Source organism: Micromesistius poutassou (assembly GCF_964030765.1).
Source record: "Micromesistius poutassou genome assembly, chromosome: 13".
NCBI lineage: Eukaryota > Metazoa > Chordata > Actinopteri > Gadiformes > Gadidae > Micromesistius > Micromesistius poutassou.
The window spans coordinates 18,321,888-18,342,581 of record NC_140283.1 but is presented as its reverse complement, the minus strand read 5'-3'; the positions used below and the strand labels follow the sequence as shown (position 1 = coordinate 18,342,581).

Below are 20,694 nucleotides of genomic sequence, written 5' to 3'. Positions count from 1 at the left end.
TACGGGGAATGGGTTAACCTAGTGATTGTTTTTGCTTGCCACTTGATCCTTTGAACATACTTACTGTACTGACGGCGATATATTGGTTCTTCCTTCTTCTGATAAATGTACTCATTTGTAAGTCACTTTGGATAAAAGCGTCTGCTAAATGCCCAAAATGTAAATGTGAATGACTGCGCCCTCAAAATCAATTTTGGTTTCATTAATTGTATCTCTTGTTTTCCAGGAAGTACACGGGGTCTAACTTATACCTGGAAATCTACAAATCAGTCACGTCCGGGGACTCGGTTGCGACGCAAACGTTAGTTGGCCGTTAGGACGGATCTTAGTAACGGCTGAGCAGCGGAGACGGCTGGCTGTTGACTCAGCCAGCCGACTCTGGCTAATGCTCTCTGGAGATCAGTGGCTTTCCCGAAGTGAACAAATACAGCCTTGATCGATGGCGGAGTGATATTCATAGGGATGAGGTCGTTTTCACCGAGCGGTGGATAACACAAGGATTGTTTTTCTGTGATGTCATTACTGGTGCATGAAGATTACCTTTGTTTGAGTCGCTTCTGGGCAGAGCTCTGGGGAGAGAGAGAGAGAGAGAGACAGACAGAAAGAGACAGAAAGAGACAGAGAGAGAGAGAGAAAGAGAGACAGAGACAGAGTCAGATCATCCCTAACTGAGCGGGAACCAAACACACACAAACATCTCCTCCGACAAACGCATCACGTTCATAAACGGATGAAGAATATAGTCAACGACGCGACACACCCTAACCACTAAAAAATACCTCCTTCTCCTCTCTTACACACTAAGCAGCCTGAGAAGGTGAAGAGAAGGTGATACGGGCCGGTGGGCGCCTCGCCCAGCGCCCCCCCCCCCCCCCCTCCCGAGGCAGCTATAGCCTCCTGCCTCTGGCCAGTCTGGATACACTCAACGCTGGCTAGCGTGCCGATCAGCGTGCCATATATCTCTGCGATGCCACGAGCGATGACGCCAGCGCTCCACACCCGGCTCTTCCTCTTTCTGGGGGTAGTTCTCAGCCCGTTTATTGGCGGGGCCATAAAGGCTCGTTGGGTTGTGCATCGCGCCGTGCACGGGGGGCCGTCAGCCGTCCGGAGTTACACACTCGACGTTATTGAGCCTGGCACTTTCATAAGCTCTCTGGAGCGGGGGGGCAGGATTGTGTTCTAGAAGAACGCCATCTGGCGCCAAACTGGATTATGGAGCGAAGGGCTGGCGCCACCTGCTGGCAGGGCGGCACAGACGTGGAGCACTACGAGACTACACGGTTCGTGTGTGTGTGTGTGTGTGTGTGTGTCACTGGTACCAACAACTGTGTGTGTGTGTGTGTGTGTGTGTGTCACTGGTACAAACAACTGTGTGTGTGCGTCTCACTGGTACCAACAAGTGTGTGTACGTGTGTACGTGTGTGTGTGTGTGTGTGTGTGTGTGTGTGTGTGTGTGTGTGTGTGTGTGTGTGTGTGTGTGTGTGTACCTGTAGATGTTGGGGTCCAGCAGCATGGCGGTGTCGGGGGGGAGCTGGGACAGGTGCACACCTTGGTCTTCAGCTGGGGACCCGCTCCGTCTCGTTGACCCACGCGTCTGGGAGTCTACGCACGCACACACACACACACACACACACACACACACACACACACACACACACACACACACACACACACACACACACACACACACACACACACACCTTGGTAAGTAGGATCGAGATGATAATGGGGGCGGTAACAGTTTGATGGAGGATAGAGCTACAGTAGAGGTGAGGTAACAGTTTGATAGAGGATAGAGCTACAGTAGAGGTGAGGTAACAGTTTGATAGAGGATAGAGCAACAGTAGAGGTGAGGTAACAGTTTGATAGAGGATAGAGCTACAGTAGAGGTGAGGTAACAGTTTGATAGAGGATAGAGCAACAGTAGAGGTGAGGTAACAGTTTGATAGAGGATAGAGCTACAGTAGAGGTGAGGTAACAGTTTGATAGAGGATAGAGCTACAGTAGAGGTGAGGTAACAGTTTGATAGAGGATAGAGCTACAGTAGAGGTGAGGTAACAGTTTGATAGAGGATAGAGCTACAGTAGAGGTGAGGTAACAGTTTGATAGAGGAGGAGCTAAAGCAGGGGGGAGGAGTTACATACTTGATAAGGGAGGGGCTAAAGAAGGGGGAGGGGGTTACATGCATGATAGGGGAGGAGCTAAAGCAGGGGGAGGAGTTAAATGGTGGAAAGAGGCTGAGCTACAGTAGATGTGGGGGTGCGGGGGGGGGGGGGGGGGCGCGTACAAGAGACAAAGAGCTTCATTGAATCCAGAACACATGTTAACACCTTCTTCTGAACACAGAGTGCATTTCCATAAGTGACACAGCCTTGACCAACACACACACTGTATAACACACACGCACACAGTTATCAGAGTATGGTTTTTATCCACACGATTAGGGGGAGACGCAACGCATGTGTATTCGACGTGCGGCCGGAATCCTGCAGCCACGCCTTTGCTTCCCAGGTGGCTGGGAGTACCATTGAGTAAAGGGGCTGACACATGTAAAGGTACAATGCACACACAGTAGATACAAAGTCAAACCAAAAGTGTGCACGCCACACACACACACACACCCACACACACAGACGAACACACACCAAGTAAAGTTGTCCGTACACAAAGACAAACTCCCTATCTCTTCCCCCTCTTTGTGTGAGGCTGCAGAACAGGGAGGATGGGGTGTGTGATTAGATACGGGAGGGGAGGGGAGGGAGGAGGGAGGAGGGAGGAGGGGGGAGGGGGGAGGGGGGGGAGGGGGGGAGGGGGGGAGGGGGGGGGGGGGCCCTCGTGCGTCACCAGCGCAGAGCGTCCCGGGCTGGCGTGCCCAGCCCCGCTACCCTGCTGCAGCAGCAGCAGCAGCAGCCGCGCCAGCCCCCCCGCAGCAAAAAGGGAGTGTCCGCACGCCGGAGACAAAGAGCGCAGAGAGTCATCTGCACCCCCACCACCACCACCCACCACCACCACCCACCACCCCCGTCCTCCACCACCACCCACCACCCACCACCTCCACCACCACCACCCACCACCACCACCACCCACCACCTCCACCACCATCACCCACCACCCACCACCACCACCCACCACCTCCACCACCATCACCCACCACCACCACCACCTCCACCACCTCCACCCACCACTACCCTGTTCTCCTTCACCAGCCTGTTCTCCACCACCCCCACCATCCTCCACCACCACCACCACCCTGTTTTCCACATCCACCCCCCCCTCCCCCGTCCGCACCCCCTTATCCACCGCCACCCACACCAGCCCCACTTCCACCCACACACACACACACACGGCCCCACCCACACACACCCACACACACACACCATCCCACCCACACACTCCCACTCCCACCAACACACACACACACACACACCCTCTCCATCCCACCATCTCCTCCAAACCCCATCGTTCCCACCGTCACGATGTGCGTCATCGCAGGAGCCCCCAGAGATAGATACACACACACTCTCAACGCACACACACACACACACACGCACACACACACACACACACACACGCGCACACACACACACACGCCGCAGACGAGCGGGCTGACTGCCAGCCAGCCAGTCAAATAACTCTCCTGCCTCGTCAGCCCGTTCAGGGAGAGGGTGGGCAGGTAGAGCTTCACACGCTGCAGATTCAGCACCGCATGCATGGGGAGAGGGGAGGGGGAGGAGAGGGGGGAGAGACAAAGGCAGAGAGAGAGAGAGGTATAGAGGGATAAAGACTCGGACAAAGAGAGAGAGAGAGAGAGAGAGAGAGAGAGAGAGAGAGAGAGAGAGAAAGAGAGAGAGAGACACGAAGACAGAGGCAGAGAGGTACAGAGAGATAACGACTCAGAGAGACAGAGAGAAAGAGAGAGAGAGAGAGGGAGGGAGAGACACAGAGACAGAAAGAGAGAGGTACAGAGAGAGAAAGATTCAGCGAGACAGAGAGAGAGAAAGACAGAGAAAGACAGACAGACAGAGACAGAGCGGCAAGGAGAGAGACAGAGAGAGACAGAGACAGAGGGTAAAGGAGAGAGAGAGAGAGAGAAAAGAGGAGAGGAGAGACAGAGTCAGTCAGAGAGAGGAGAGGAGAGGAGAGGAGAGACAGATGTGAATGAGCTGAAGGGAGCGGGTAAGACAAAGCGCCTGATGTTTACACTCCTCGTGAATGCAGGCGGACCGGGCGTGACGCCAGGGGGGGAAACGTAAAACACACCACACACCGTTGAGTCAGTTAAGGCGCACATTATTCAACCCCCCCCCCACTGGATGCCCCCCCCGACGTACCCCCCCCACCCCCCCACCTTCAGCCTCCGTCCTCCGTACCTCGCCGAGGCTTTAGTGACGCAACAGAAGGTAGCGGTGGATCTGCCCGGAGCGGGACTCCCACCGGACACGGGCGGGGGGGGGGGTGGGGGGGGTGAGTGCCACGCCCGCGTAACGCCACTAACGCCACTCACGCCGCATGGAGTCGGCGACGGTAAAAAAAAAATGCAGATGTGGCACAAAATATCATCGCGGGGGCGGAACGCAAGGACGAGCCACCGGGGTTAGAGCAGCGACAGCCAATCACGACGCGCCTCCTCCGCCGCCGCCACGCAGAGGGGGGGAAAAAATGCCCAATGGCGGTTGCACCCAATTTATCGCCCGGTAAGCAACACCCCTCGTGGGTGCTCCTTCAAGGTCCAAATGACAATACATTAATTACAGACGCATTGACGAATTGTGTTATTGAATAATGCATCGGGGTGTGACTTTGATCATTACACACACACGGCGAGTCACCGCACAAAGTTAAAGGGTGCACACACACATACGGTGAAGGTGTACACACGCACACAGGAAAGGTGTGCATCATGCAACGCACACACACACACACACACACACACCTAAGATGGCGTGGGGCAACGCAGCACAGGACCAGTGGGGAGACCTGGATAGCCGCTAGCCGCTAGCGCACTAGCTAAGCCACACTCTGCTCTGTTGCCCATAGCTAGAGCTGCTAGTGAGGTAGCCCCCCCCCCCCCCACACACACACACACACCCCCACCCCCCCTCTCTTCCCAGTGTGCATCACGCGGCCCCGCCCATCTGATAGGGCTCCAGCTGCTTCACCTCAGCCCAGCAGCACCACCACCATCCATCCAGGCAGGCAGGCAGGCAGGCATACCTCCAACCTCTTCCCAGTGAAATGTTTCCCAGTAAGATAACACTGCCTCAGGTTACACTTCACCGTGGAGCGCATGTGGAGAGACAGAGCACACGAACAAGCAGGGGAACTATGTGGCTGCGTGCGTGCGTGCGTGCGTGCGTGCGTGCATGTGTGTGTGAGTGTGAGTGTGCGTGTGTGTGGCTGCATGTGTGTGGCTGCATGTGTGCGGCTGCATGTGTGTGTGTGTGTGCGCGCGTGCGTGCGCGCGTTCTGCACTTGCGTCACTGCCGTTACATGAGCAGGCGAGCGATAAGACGGCGAGAGCCCCCTGGCTGGCCTCTGCTCAGATCTGGTTCAGGGCAGGTCGGCGCTTGGCGGGGCGGCTCTTTGGAGGGTTTTGCGGTTGTATGTCTGGGGGGGGTTGACCTGCTCTTCAAGGAGGTCTCCGTTTACCCGGGCGCGGTACGCACGCTGCACCCTGACCCTTCCGTCACCTTCAAACGGCCACAGAGACACAGGAGGAGCGCGGGGAGGACGGGAGGAGAGGGAGAGGACGGGAGGAGAGGGAGAGGACGGGAGGAGGGGGAGACGAGAGCCAGGCAGGCCTCTCTCTCTCTCTCTCTCCGCCTGGCTCGCCCGACTGTTGACGCAAGTGTCCGCGCCGCGACGGGACCACCGTGGGGGAATCCGCAGGGGGGGGGGATAAAAAACACTGTGTATGTGTGTGTGTGTGTCACTGGTACAAACAACTGTGCGTGTGTGTGTGTGTGTGTGTGTGTGTGTGTGTGTGTCACTGGTACAAACCACTTTATGTGTGTGTGTCACTGGTACAAACAACTGTGTGTGTGTGTGTGTGTGTGTGTGTGTGTGTGTGTGTGTGTGTGGCATAGAGTAGAAACACTGGGATAAGTTAAAAAGAATAGCTACCAGAAAACGACTGCCGTTGCTCTTCCTAATTACAACAGCTACTCTGCAACCCATTTCTTCTCAATGCTTGTGTAGTATTTTTAGCCCCTCCGATATTGATTGGATTATTCTCGGCCTCACTTGTAAATTGCTTGGATAAGAGTCATCTGCTAAATGGTGCGTGGAATTGGTGCACGCAAGAAGCAAGGAGGTTGGGGGGCAATTCTTTTCGCTCATGAACCCTACTACCATAAAACATCTTCAGCCAACAAAGGAAATCCCTTCACACCAGCATAGAACAATATATCCACATGACTATCCATTGGGCCACAAGATATCACGATAATAGCTTCTCAAGTGTTGAGAATGTTCTAGAATGTACCGAGTAAAAAATGTTGTGTTATAGTACAATTATACAAGTCTAGCTCTACTCTAACCACAAACACCACCCACAAGAGTCGTGATCAGAAGAAGTGTTTGATCCGAGCGGTACACAGGTTTCAGTTCATCGTTCAGCTCTGTTTTTTTCCGGGGTCTGATTCAAACCGTAGGGTGCAAACAATAGTCGAGCCTTCTAGCCTAGCGTGAAGCAGCAGCGACGTCTAGCTCGCAGCCACTTCCTTCCCTGTTGAAACCGCCCCACGCCGCAGAAACAAACAGACAGACAGAGGGACGCGGCGGCGAGCTGAGAGAGAGAGAGAGAGAGCGGCGAGAGGTGGCAGGCGCTGAGCGATGACGCCTGTTTGTATTTCATTATCACCAGCGGCACCAGAGGGCTCCATCAACGGACCCCCCCCCCACCGAGGACCACCAGGGGAAGGGGGGGGGGGGGAGGGGGGGGGAGGGTCTGTGTACAGCGGTTGACTGCTGCTAGCATGCCAACGTGGCTAATCAGTTCTTCGTTAATTAAAACGCCGTTAATGAATCTCAGCCGGAACGCGATTGGTTGGGCATTAATGAGCCCCGGTGTTCCCACTGAGAGCGCCGATCCGAGACGCAGCGCTGGGGAAGGATGTCAGGGCGACGGGGGGGGGGGGGGGGGGGCATCATGAAGCACCCCCCCCCCACCACACACCACCAGGACGTTCCAGGGAGCGCCTGCCGTCGCCCCGGTGGAACCACGGCGCTCCGGCGGTGACGGCCGTCTCTGCGGCGTTCCGGAACAGCGAGGCGCGCGTTAAACATTGACCGGGGAACGTCTTGAACGGAGCTTGCGGTGATCCGCTTAACAAACCGCCAGCCCCCCGCCCCCCCTCCCGCCTTAAATGATGCAGACGACACGCTGGTTAACGCCGCCGCCACCGCACGTCGGAGCGCAAGGGAACGCTCGTCTGGAATTCCGGTCGACGTCGTGTTCGGGGGGGGGGGGGGGGGAACGCAACGTCTGCATGTTGACGGACGCTCCTTCTGACGCGCTCCACGTCTGGCAGGTTCCTCTCTTCCTCTCATCATTTTCAACCTTAACCTATTTAACCCCCGCCCCCCCCTCCCCCCCCCCCCAACCCCTCCATTATTCACACTCCCGACGCTCTTCCCTGGCCCACGCGGCATCGCCCGCCCGCCCACCCACCCGCTCGCGTCATTCCCTCTCTCTCCCTCCCTCTCTCTCTCTCGTCCCTCCCCGACCCAGCTCCCGTTTACTTTGGTGTCTCCTCCTCCCCCCCTCCCCCCCGCGTCGCAGTCTTTCATCCATCTCTGCCTCTGTCTTCGCCTCCGCCTCCGCCTCTGTCTCTGTCTCTCGCATCGCGTCTCTCTCTCTGTAATCCATCCCCGTCTCCTTGAATGGGAGGAGACAGGACGCCCGCACCCCGGCCACGCGGCGAGGTGGAGGTCCCGTCTGTGTGTGTGTGTGTGTGTGTGTGTGTGTGTGTGTGTGTGTGTGTGTGTGTGTGTGTGTGCGCGTGTGTGTGTGTGTGGAGGAGGAAGGAAGGAATAAGGAGCATACAAGATGGAGGAACCGGGTTAAAGATGTGGATGGTGGGTTATGGGAGCAGTGGTGGTGGAGGTGGTGGTGGCGGTGGAGGTGGTGGTGGTGGTGCAGGGAGGGCCTGTTCTTCTTCAGCGCTCCCTGCTCATCAAGGGGGGGGGGGGGTGTCAGCGGCGGGGGCCTTCATGTTGCAGCGTCCTGGCCCACTTGGACCCAGTGCTGAGGCTCAGTGACGTCTGCTCCACTTTCCACTGCCTCCATCTTTTTTAAAATTCCCCTTCTTCCAGCAGCCCTTTCTCTCGCTGCGGTCTAATGACATCCAGAGAGTGAGTGGGAGTGGCGGAGCGGCTGTAGTGGCGGCGTGGGAGATGTCTCTCGTCCCCCCCACCAGAGACCCGCTGAGATAAATGCTCTCCTTCGTTGCAGCTTCTGACTCTCGGCTGACGACAGATGTGCAAAGACGTTGAACGAGACGACGGTGTCTCTCCCTCTCACTCTCTCCAAGTCCATCTGTGTGTGTCTCTTCCTCTCTCTGTCTCTGTCTGTCTCTCCTCTCCTCCTCTCTCTCTGTGTCTCTCCCTCACTCTCTGTCTCTCTGTGTCTCTCCCTCACTCTCTCTCTCTCTGTGTCTCTCCCTCACTCTCTCTCTCTCTGTGTCTCTCCCTCACTCTCTCTCTCTGTGTGTCTCTCCCTCACTCTGTCTCTCTCCCTCACTCTCTGTCTCTGTGCGTCTCTGGACCTGCGGAGATAAATGCTCTCCTTCATGCAGCTTCTGACTCGGCTGAAGACAGATGTGCTAAGACGTTTTGAATGAAACGGCGGGCCGATCCATCACGGTTTTCTCTGCGTCGCTAATTAGTGATTCCAGATGTGGAACTGGAGCAGGATGATACTTAAGGAACCGTGGATCACTGACCCCTGACCTGAATCTGCCAGTGAACAAAAATACAGACTAAATGAGTGCATCCAGGTGAAATGCTTATGGTTTAGAGTTACATTTAACCTGGATTATCGACTAAATGGCACTTTTCCACGGCGAAAACGCTCCGGTACGGTTTGCATAGGAATCCGAGCCATATGCAGGAAAATCCCGTGTTGTCTTTCTACTGAGGCGTGGAGCTGAGAAGGTAGCCGGGGTCTGGAAGGAGTTATCTGTAGCGCGGGGATTCCACTCTGCTCGCTCCACGCGCGTCACAGACCTTTTGGCGCTCGGAAGGCTTTCAGTTTTTTTTTTTTCCCCTCGTAGAGAACAAGGATGGTTCCACGTCCACGTTAAGAACAGCTCATCGAGGCGTTAAAGAGAGAGCAAAGAACGCAGCGGAGAAGATTGGCGTTGTAAGACTGCAATTTTCTCAAAGTAGAGAAATTGCGTCATAGCATTTGCAACTCAGATAAAACTATACTAAAGCGTGCATAAATCATATATGATATAATCGGGATACACTTTCTCGGCCAACAATGTTAAGAGAATGTATTGCGTGCAGCAGATGGGTTAGGGTCAAATGGATGCATTGGGGAGAGCCGTCAGCAGCATCAGCAGCTGATGCCTAAACAGCAGCTATCTCCAGGCCAGAGCCTCTCCCAAGAGGAGGTTCCCCAGGGCTACTCACCCCTCATGGGTCCTCCTCACCCCCCATGGGTCCTCGCCCTCTAGAGGTACTCATCCCTGTGGGTGCTGACCCCTATTGGCATAGATGGAAATAAGACTACTCACCCCCACGGGAAAAAGGGACGTTGTAAAAGTACATTTTGCTATAGGTCACTACATTATGGTTTTGGTACTTTTAATACAAATATGTGAAGGTAGCCTGTATGTACAAAGAGATTAAAGAATATGGCAAATATAATGGTGAAACATATCTAAAAATTAAAACATTAATTGAAACATACATGTTTTTTTGGTGTTGCCAAAATAAGTATTTTACTTGGTAAGTAGGCCAGTAAGTGTTCAGTTTGTTGTATGACAGTACGTGAGACTTGAAATAACATTTTATATCTGTGATTTAGAGTTGGATTATGTTACATGAGCTGTATAAGACGAGTTTACATCCAGCTACTGGTGTGCGCATTTTGAAGTATTGCATTTCAAAACGTTCTCAACATTTGCTTGACAATTACATGGAAACAGAGCTTTTGTTTAGAGTTAGCTCCAAGCATAAAACTATTTATATTATTATGGATACTATTTATATTTAACTACGCACTTCCATCTGCCTGACGCTGCTTACGAGCCCAGCGGTACGGTGGTCTGAACAAACGCACTGGGAGTTCTCCTCGACAACAGATACCCAGCTCAACCCCGAGATGGGAGAACTGGGGAGATTTATGGCGAGTGGTGGCATAAGCTGGCCTTTTGAGGGTTGAAGTGGATGGAAAAAAGGGTGAATCGTAAAACTATCAACAGACAACCGCAGATATACTGCTACTATACACACTGTAAACATGCAAAAAGCACAAAAGGTCCCGTCCACCACACACACACACACACACACACACACACACACACACACACACACACACACACACACACACACACACACACACACACACACACACACACACACACACACACACACACACACACACACACACACACACACACACACGGCGTTGTCCCAAAAAGGCGTTGAGGTGGAATAAACAGTCTTTACATTGTGTATAACCCTCAGCCAAACCACTGCACGTCTTACACAAGACATACCTAAGGGACGGAGGGCTTGGGACCCTGATCCCCACCACACGGTTCACTGGACGAGAGGTTGTGATGGTGAACGTATGCTGTATGCAGACCGGTGATACATGCTATACTACATACCATGTTATACTCATATACATGAATATCACTATTTGATCAGAGAGAAGCATGTGTCAGAAAGGAAAGTGAGAGCAAAAAGTAAATGCAGGAGATGAACTGCCTCATTTGAAGTTGTGGGAAGCACATGTTTAATGCAGTGATGTGTAATGCCGTCGTGTGCTTTGATATGACAGCGTTTGATTGGCTAGTATGCCATTGAAGTAGTTCATCAAAGCGTTTCCAAAAGACTTTCTGCTTGCTCATACTTTGCCCCCGAGTTCAATAGTGTATGAATTGAATTTCTGATGTAAAAATCATGCTCATCGTTTTTTTTTCTTGGTGGAATAAGCTACGACTAGGACTATGAAGCACAACGGGTGTGAAATAATTGTGGGCAGACTCTACTCACATATCCTCAGGCGTCCAGTGCAGTAGGACTTTCACCTTTCCAGATCCTTCCTTTCTCCTGGCCAGAACCTGTCCAATGAAACAAAACAACATATCATGTTTAAGGAGAGAAAAACGAAACATATGACTCTGTATTTCACGTTGGATCCAAAACATTTTTTCGTAGAAATCTTGGCAATACCCAGATGGAATCAAACCCAAACCAACTGCTGTGAACGGGTGTCATAGGGCCATGGTGTCCGGTCCTACTGAGGGAATGAATCCATCTGTTCTGCGGGTTAAAGGTCCCATAACATGCCACTAGGTGTGGTGCGATTAGCAGTTACAAGCAGTTTTGGAAATCTGTCCGTTGTGACATCACAGGTGGGCGTTGCTCATCTATCCGTCACACATCTAGGTGGACACGCCCACCTGTGATGCCATAACTTTTGCTAGAATGCCAGATTTTCCAAAACGGCTTGTAACGGCTAATCACACCCACCACACCTGGTGGCACGTCACGGGACCTTTAACAATATCCGAAATGAGGCTCCGCTTTAGTTTCACACTCTTACAGATACAACCAATGGCCTAAACAGCGAAGGCATCATTCAGGTTTCTAACATCCTTTGGCATCCTTTTGTTTGTAGGCCTGATCTGGTTTCTATCGCTCTCGGTGGAACTGGTCTTCAAAACACATTCCCTTTGTCTCAGAATCCCCCCCCCCCCCCCCCACAACCATCCCTTCACCAGCGAGGGCCCCGGATCCCACACTTTTGAGCCAGGCATAAAGCAGCGGCAGGAGGAGGAGGAGGACGACCACACACGTAGAGCCATCGCGAGGCTGTTTCAATAATAATTCACCCCGATTTCAATATTCACTCTGGTTCGCATCCCAGACTCCCAGACTGCCCTTCTGCTGCAGCTGCTCCAAACAAAAAGCAAAAGGCATGCCGGCGCACGAGCGACGCCAGAGACGGATCCCCGACCCCGACCGAGGAAATGCTCGGTCAGGAATCGCTGGCGTTCCCTGAAGGCCAGGGGGAAGGAGCACGGACCGCCGCGGACGCCGAGAGATGGACCATCATGAACAACGACACTTCCTCTGAGGATGTCAGCGCCGCAGACCGCACCTCAGAACCAAGGGGGGGCGGGCTCCGCCGTTCACCTCGCAGACCAATTCAACTGACTCCATGTTGATTATAAAAAAAATACACAAGACTCCCTTGTTTAGAGTTCACCGAGACTCTGCATAGCCCCGCCCACACACACACACACACACACCCTCTAACGCACCTATTGTATGTTGTACGTCCTTGCACTTAAAAATAGTACTTAGTTAGTGTACTGTAGAATCTCATCCTAGCTACTCTGTTGTATACGGGGAACGGGTTAACCTCACCATTGTTAGTTCTAGGCACTTGGTTCTATGAACATCCTGACGGTACCGACAGCGATATATTGTTGTTTCTCTTTCTTCTAACAAATGTACTTATTGTTAAGTCGCTTCGGATAAAAGCGTCTGCTAAATGCCCTAAATGTAAACGCAAATAATAGAGATTTGGACCGATGCGGTCTCGCGACAGGACAGATTGCGTCGGGGCGCCTGATGTGCTCTTTAAGACGGAGACGATCCGACACAGTGTTGTTTTGTCGTGGTTTTTCCGTTCTCGCCGCGTTGTGCTCAAGGTAAACATGAATGGAATTCGGCGCTGGTATGGAGTCGGCGTGGGAGTAGGAAAAGTCTCGAAAAAATGAATCAAGGTGGCCAGAAATAGCTGCGGATAAGAGCACTTGCGTCAAGCGTACATTTTTTTTCGCCGAGGTTCATCTATTTATAGGAGGCCGGTTGAATGAGCTCACACGTGAATAACTCCTCTTACGCACGCGAATATCTGGAATGATTCCTGGGGGCCTCTGGGGACCCGCCGAGGCATTCACGGAAACTGCTTTGAGGACAGGGGAGAGGAGGACTGGGCCCTGGGAGAGGGAGAGAGGGAGAGAGGGAGAGAGGGAGAGAGAGAGAGAGAGAGGGAGAGAGAGTCACTTTCTTCCTCTCCGCCTGCTGCTCTCTGATCCTGCTCCTCACGTCCTCATTCCCTTTAGTCAAACATGGATTCCTTTTCTTCTTCCCATAGCGTCCCATGCTGTGCGTCTCTTTTAAGCCCAGCAGGTGAATAATAGGGTCTTTATCCAACGCCTGGTTCCAACCCCCTCTCTGTGTGAATGCATGCGGACGGTCTCTTGTCAAGTTCCCTTCTAACCTTTTGGCTCCCTGGGGGGTTGGAAAGCCTTGCACCTCTCCCCCGCCCTCCCCCCCGCTTTAAATCCATCAGGCAGGGCCCGGGGTCTCTTGAGGTAGGGCAGAGAACACGATGACGCCTTCTTGGCCGCGTCCTAGAGAACGCCGCGTGTAACTGATCTACGCCGCGGCTCTGCCTCGCCAACCAAAACACGGGCGCCCTCGTCGTTATGTACTGGGGACGGATGATTATACTGCCATTGTAAACAAGAAGCAACTTACAAGCTTCAGACGCACTTCAAAGTCTGGAAAAAGCTTTCACGGCCGTATATTACCGTGAACCCGGCAAATAAAATAACAACATATCTCATACCAGCCTTTTCATCTTCTTTGAGATGGTAAATTAATCCTGATGGGGGTTTTGTGTCGGATTCTTAGAAGCGCGCTCAACACAATTATCGCCCTGCTCCCAAAATGTTTCGGCAAGCAATTTACAAGCTCGCCTTTCTCGCTATTGCCAAGCTAGTCAGCCCGCCACATAGCTCCCTCTGTACCTCCACACTTACGCAGCGTTCACACTACCTCCGTCAACGGATTGACATAGCCGTGTGTTTTCCCGGGTTGTATTACAAAGGCGATTGCGGTTGTAAAGTGTACTTGCGTATATTTGCGTAACGCGATCTGATTGGCCGACGGCTCGGCTCCGTCGCTGCCTGAAAAGTTCAACATTACATTTCTCAACTTTTTGATGCTGGCAACGGAGCCGACGGAACGGACGGACCCACAATGCATTTCGAGAGCGCCCCATGCAAAGTCAACGAGACCCCTCAACGGACGGATGTGAACGTGAGGCAGGAGAAGGGGGTCGCCTCTTCCCCTTACCGTGTTGTGACAAACGCCCCTGGAAGGCTTTCGCACCGGGTCCCGGTTCAATACCCCGTCGACGTGGGAAGATGCAATCTCCTCGTCCTCAGACCTGCAGCTGAAACTCATCACGCTAGCAGCTTCTTTATTGCTCTTTTAATTAAAGAGGCCTGGGAGTTTGGCCTGTGGCCTGGGGCTGCTCAGGGAGCCTGCCTCGTGTTCCTTCAGTCTGGGCGCCCCGTCTCTTAAAGGGGCTGCGTCCGTGGTGGCACCGGGAGTACGATGCTGGTGGCGGGGGGAAGCAGAAAGGTACCGCAAAATGACGGACGGCCGGCAGGGCGAAGCGTGTCCGGGGGGACGTGGTTCTGATTCAGGTGTGTGGCGACCTGGTGGGTCTGGTTGAATGGATTAATACAAATATCTAATAAAGCCAGGGGTACCAAGAAACAAGAGGAGGAGGAGGAAGAGAAGAGGAGGAGGAGGAGGAGGAGGAAGAGGAGGAGGAGGAGGGGGAAGAGATGAAGAGGAGGAGGAGGAGGAGGAGGAGGAAGAGATGAAGAGGAGGAAGAAGAGAAGAGGAGGAAGAGAAGAGAAGAGAAGAGAAGAGGAGGAGGAGGAGGAAGAGATGAAGAGGAGGAGGAGGAGGAGGATGAGATGGAGTGGACACATGACATTACCGCCGCGCCAAAACAAGCAGGAAAACATAACAAACGGGCGGAAGCGAGGCCCGCTGAATACGGGTGGCTGTCTGGTGTCAGGGGGTCGAGCTCCGGATGACGCAGAGCGGGCCGCGCACACAGAAACATCCCACAGTGAACATGGTGACAGTGCAGCTCCAGTGAGTGAGCGGTCCCTACTGGCCAGCACCCCCCCCCCCCCCCCCGCCCGCACCCTCCCAGAGTCCTCCAGAAGGGTCAGAGCCATGGTGGATATATGGCTGACTTTACGACCGACTGCTCTGATTTCCCTTCCGATTCCAGCCCACTGGCCTCTGTTTAACCCTCTGTCCCCCCCCCACTCTCACACACTCTCTCTCTCCCCCACTCTCTCTCTCTCTCTCCCCCCTCTCTCTGCGCATCTCTCAGCTTTCCTCCTTCTCACTGCGTCTCTCTTTCTGTCTCTCTCTCTGCCTTCTTTCTCTCTCCCTCTCTCTCTCTCTCTCTCTCTCTCTCTACCTCTCTCTCTCTCTCTCTCTCTACCTCTCTCTCTCTCTCTACCTCTCTCTCTCTCTCTCTCTCTCTACCTCTCTCTCTCTACCTCTCTCCCTCTCTCTCTCTCAATATGTGGTTACCTTGCTTAACCTCTTCCCATGCTTTATCTTCATGATCTTTTTTTTTATTTTTTTTATTTTTTTCTGCAACACCCCCTTTTTTTTTTTTTAATTCCTGGCCTGTGTTCCGCAGTCTGGTATCCCAGAGGTGGGGCCAAAACCAGCTTCACATCAGTAATAACACGGCACTGACGCCAGCGCTCGCGATCGCTACGGCGCAGGGAAGACGGGGGCTGGGAAACATTAGCAGAGCGCCTCCTCCTCTTCGAGAGTCCCTTCCAGCGTCACGCCGGAGCGAGCCAGCGCAGAGAGTGGCGCTGCTTATTCTGTAGTGGCAATTTGGTTATTGTGCTTTTACATTTCATATTTCTTGTTTGTTTATTTATTTGTAGGAGACGCTTACTATCCACACACACGCACGCACGCACACACACTACACAATACCTGTGGATATATCAGCCATGATGGGGCATTGATTAAGAGGGGTGAGTGCGACTGCGTTTGTGCGTGAGCATTTGATAAAGGTTTTACTGCAGATGAGGACTATTAGATTTTGTACAGCATTATAAAAAATATATAAACATAAACTAAATTCATCCACCAAGGCTTTATCAAAAGGCACAACAGTGCCCCCTAGTGGAGTCTAGTGTTCAGAACGTGTACCAATAACCATTACAACAAGATATTAATTAAACATATCATCAATCAGGCAATCATTCATAAGCAGAGCTCATTGGGTGAGGGTGTTCGTGTGTGTGCGCGTTTGCTGTGTAATATGCAGGCAGTTAGTAGCACGTGGGCTTTGTGTCGTGACGGGGGTGCACTTTAAACCTCATTCATAATACATCACACACTGGATCGGAATGGAAAAAAACAAGGGAGGAAAGAAAGAAAGAGAAAAAACACTACCATTGTCTTTCCAGTGAGACTCAGTTCAGAGAACAACGCCATTAGGCCTTCTGGTGATTCACCAGGTTCACGTAAAGTGCATTCGGAAAATGTGTTGACGAGACAATTCTACGAAAGAGTGGGCCTCCAGCGCCCCCTGTTGTCGAAAAACTAGAATGACAAAAATAGAATTGCTCACATACCTGCCGTCTCATTTTTTATTTATTTTCCCTAGAATTACTACTGCTACTTTGGCTTATTTAGTTTTCTTAGCACATTTGACTTACAGCTGATAACCCCTGGAAACCTGAATTCCACACTGGGTTTTGTTTTTCCATGTTAATTCTGATCATGATGAAAACCATTGGGATAAACAGGACACCCCCTGTATAGGATGTATAGGATGAACCACTGCAGTTGTGAGAGAGTGAGTGACAGACAGACGCAGACAGAGAAGCAGACTCACAGTACTGTGAGAGACCAGCTATGTCAGTGAGTGAGTGAGTGAGTGAGTGACACAGAGACACAGACTTACAGTGCTGCGAGAGATCAGCTTATGGTCGTTGCAGAAGTGAGTGAGTGAGTGAGTGAGTGACAGACAAAAGTAGACACAGAGATGAGACTTACAGTGCTGTGGAAGACCTGCTACGGTCGTTACAGGAGTGAGTGAGTGAGTGAGTGAGTGAGTGAGTGAGTGAGTGAGTGAGTGAGTGAGTGAGTGACAGACAAAAGTAGACACAGCGAGATGAGACTTACAGTGCTGCGGAAGACCTGCTATGGTCGTTACAGGAGTGAGTGAGTGCGTGAGTGAGTGAGTGAGTGAGTGAGTGAGTGAGTGAGTGAGTGAGTGAGTGAGTGAGTGAGTGAGTGAGTGAGTGAGTGAGTGAGTAAGTGAGTGAGCGAGTGAGCGAGTGAGTGAGTGCGAGTGCAGCCCCACCGTGCTGTGGAAGACCACGCTGTGGCCGTTGCCGCTGCTCTCGATGTGCGTGGCGAGGTTGAGGCAGATGGCGCGGTGGCGGATGGCGTCCATCGACTGGGCGTCGAAGAAGTCGTACGGCCTCGCTGGAGGGACAGATTGACAGACTGAAATGAGAGCAATCCCCCCCCACATGTTTAAAAAACATGGACGCACGGTGAGTACACTTCATCAAAACACACGCGCGCAGTTTGCCCTCGCCCTTTGTGGGGCTGAAGCCACCCAGGTTTATTTTAAAAAACAAAATCGAAATGTTGTGTTGTTGCACCGATAACATGGCAGGTGACACAAAACGTAGTGACACTTTGGGATCTGTGCAGGGTGTGAGGTTGAAACAGTTCCCACCCTCTCCCACGTGGATAAAAAGCGCCTGCTAAATACCCTTCATTTACATTCACATTTTAGCCTTCAGCAGACACTTTAATCTAAAGGGACTTACAGTAGGTACGTTTGTCAGAAAAAAGAGAAACAACAATATATATCGCTGTCGGTACAGTAAGGATGTTCATGGGACCAAGTGCCAAGCAATAACAACCCCTGGGTTAACCCATTCACCTTAACGCAAATGTGAATGCATCGCACCCTGTACCGAGTATGTTGTAAGTATACTGGGGGCCTTCAGGGCGAGGGGTCCGAGGCGTGCGTGCATGCGTGCGTGCGTACGTACGTAGGGCGCGGCGGCGTTTGTTCTTGAGCTTCTTCCTGCGGTTCAGGCTGGCCTTGGAGGGCGACTCCTCCTTCAGCCGGGCCTGGCTGGCCAGCCGCGCCGCGCTCTGCTGGCTGAAGTGGCTGGGCACGTGGCGCGCCAGCCCCCCCTGGGAGGAGAAGCTGGCCGTGCAGCCCCCCACCACACACTGCGGCGGGCGGGGCCGGAGAGAGGACAGAGTCAGGGGGGGGTGGTGGAGGAGACAGCAGGGGGGGGAACGCTCTCCTCCGATGCATGTGTGTATGTGATACACTAGGTGTTGCACATTTTAAAGTTACACATACGTATATACATAAATCCAATACATATAGGGCATATCTATCTATCAATCAATCTATCTAGATCTATGTATAAACACTTATATATAGATTTATAGATATATCTGGATCTATAGATCTATACATACATATATAGATCTATGTACTGTATATATTTATATCACAATATCTCTAGATAGATATAAAATAACATGAATATGTTGATAAATAACCCGTGACTATCACATGACTGATTCATGCTATTCGAGTCACAGCAGAGGATGAATTTGGTGCCCAGCTGAATAGATTTGAACTGCCTCCCGGTTGTTGGGGTGAGAGAGGGGTGAGAGAGGGGTGAGCGAGGGGTGAGCGAGGGGTGAGAGACTGTACCTTGAAGGGCTTGTCCCCGCTGTGGGTCAGCATGTGTCTGTGGAGCCAGCTCTGACTGGTGGAGGGCGTGTTGTACACCTTACACCCCTTCCAAAGACACACAAACACCTGAGGGGAGCGCGCGCACACACACACACACACACACACACACACACACACACACACACACACACACACACACACACACACACAGTTTTCAAAAAGCTATGGGTAATATACATAACAGAAACTGAATTCATAAAAAAAACGATAATAATAATATTATATTAACCTGATAATAATGATAGCATGAAATGCAGCTCCTATTCACTCACCCCTCCTTGCTGCGCGTCCACGTGAAGACATCGGATATGCTCGGCCAGGTCCGGGCTGGAGTTGAAGCACTCGGAGCACAGGTCCCAGCAGCACGGGTAGGCCGCCTTGGCCGCCGTGGAACTCCCGGCGCTGCCCTGGCCGTTCATCATCGCGGGGGTGGAGCGGCCGCTGGACACCGTGCTCTCCATCTCCATCAGGGTGCTGCTGATACTGAACCACACGCACGCACGGCGGTCAGTGGGCGGGGCAGCGGGGCAGCGTGCGATTGAGGGGAATGTCACACATACGTACGCGCAGTCACCACAGTGCTGCTGTGCTGACAGTCTGCCAGTTGTTGTTTTTTTTTGGAAGGGACAGGTGCAAAATGTTCCTGGCAACAATCAGCCACATAGCATGCGTGACAGAACGGTGCCTGTAACCGATTCTCCTCGCGTGCCAATGCTAATACCCATGGCAAAACCTGTTCATTCATGCAGCCAAAATAATTTTAATTTCCCCTTTAACTAGCTTAAACAAACGGGAAGATTTGCCTTAAAAACCAACCAACCTGTCTTCAGAATCCATCCGGCTCAGGGGCTCCCCGTCCGAGGATGACATCTCCACGCTGGTCCGCCTCTTGTCGCTCAGCTCCTCGCCGCCGCCGCCTCCTCCTCCTCCTCCTCCTCCTCCTCCACCACCGCCGCTGCTGTTCTTATCCCCATCCTCACACGCCGCTTTACCCTTCTCGCTCTTCATCACCTCTGGAGCCTGGCTCTCCTCCCTTCGCTCTTCCTTGACTTGACTCGGTTCCGCCGTTCGCTTGTCGATCGGAGGAGACCCCTCGCCGTCTCCGGGGGTGGGCTTCTCCTGACCCTCGGCCTCGGTCGTCTCCTCATCGTGTGCGGCGGCGGCAGCAGCAGCAGCAGCAGTAGCGGCGGCGGCTGCAGCATCATCCGTCAGCCCAGCCTGGGCCTCTGGTGCTGCAGCAGGTTTCTCGCCTGTTCCTCCAGCGTCTGCATCTTCCATTTTGGGTTCAACACTGTCACCCGGTTGCTCCATTTTCGACTCCGCTCGGTCCCCGGTGGTCATGTCTCCTCCGCGGCTCTCTCCTCCGCGCTTTGGGTTCGTCTCGTCCCCCTGTTCGCGCGGTACTTGCGTTACTTCCGACGCGGTAGTAGCCATTTCAGAAGGACAGCAACACACACACACTATACACACCCTGGGCTGGTTTTGCTATTAAAATTCCGACTACAGCGGCCACTGCACGCGTTGCCAGATTGTGCCAGATTTCCCGCCCAATCTGACAACCCTTGCTGCAGCGCGCTGGGAGGTAAATCTGGCCGAATCTGGCAACGCTGTCCACTGCGCACACTCCGTCGTAGTACAGGGGGCGTGGCCGGACAACGCCCACGGATCTCTGATTGGACCGGCGTGGCGGGAGGCGGGGACTCCCTGACATAGTATTAAGCCGTTCCACGTGTACCAGAAATATGAACAGCGCCGTGGTTGTAGCGCCAGTACAGCTGTCAAGTCGCATGAACTAAACGACGTATTGTATTAACCGCAACGTGCTGTGTTAAAAAAAACCTCCTGTATA

The 20,694-nt window shown here is 52.8% G+C and overlaps 1 protein-coding gene across 1 annotated transcript; it reads right to left on the bottom strand.

Moving 5' to 3' along the window:
- Positions 1-1,487: 1,487 nt before the first annotated feature.
- LOC311356981 (zinc finger protein aebp2-like) lies at positions 1,488-20,297 on the bottom strand. The gene is made up of 7 exons (XM_084476848.1): positions 19,666-20,297; positions 19,118-19,328; positions 18,804-18,911; positions 18,118-18,304; positions 17,412-17,557; positions 11,233-11,300; positions 1,488-1,602 (listed from the first exon to the last, which is right to left on the bottom strand). The coding sequence occupies exons 1-7, from the start codon at positions 20,277-20,279 to the stop codon at positions 1,557-1,559; spliced, it is 1,380 nt and encodes a 459-aa protein (XP_084332974.1). The 5' UTR covers positions 20,280-20,297; the 3' UTR covers positions 1,488-1,556.
- Between the last annotated feature and the right edge of the window lie 397 nt (positions 20,298-20,694).

Excerpts from the sequence above, each read along its gene's own strand:
- LOC311356981 (XM_084476848.1), bottom strand. The coding sequence starts at position 20,279 with ATGGCTACTACCGCGTCGGAAGTAACGCAAGTACCGCGCGAACAGGGG. Across the intron at positions 18,912-19,117 it reads TGGACGCGCAGCAAGGAGGG|GTGTTTGTGTGTCTTTGGAA; the intron begins GTGAGTGAATAG and ends CGCTCCCCTCAG. Across the intron at positions 1,603-11,232 it reads CACTGGACGCCTGAGGATAT|ACTCCCAGACGCGTGGGTCA; the intron begins GTGAGTAGAGTC and ends GTGCGTGCGTAG.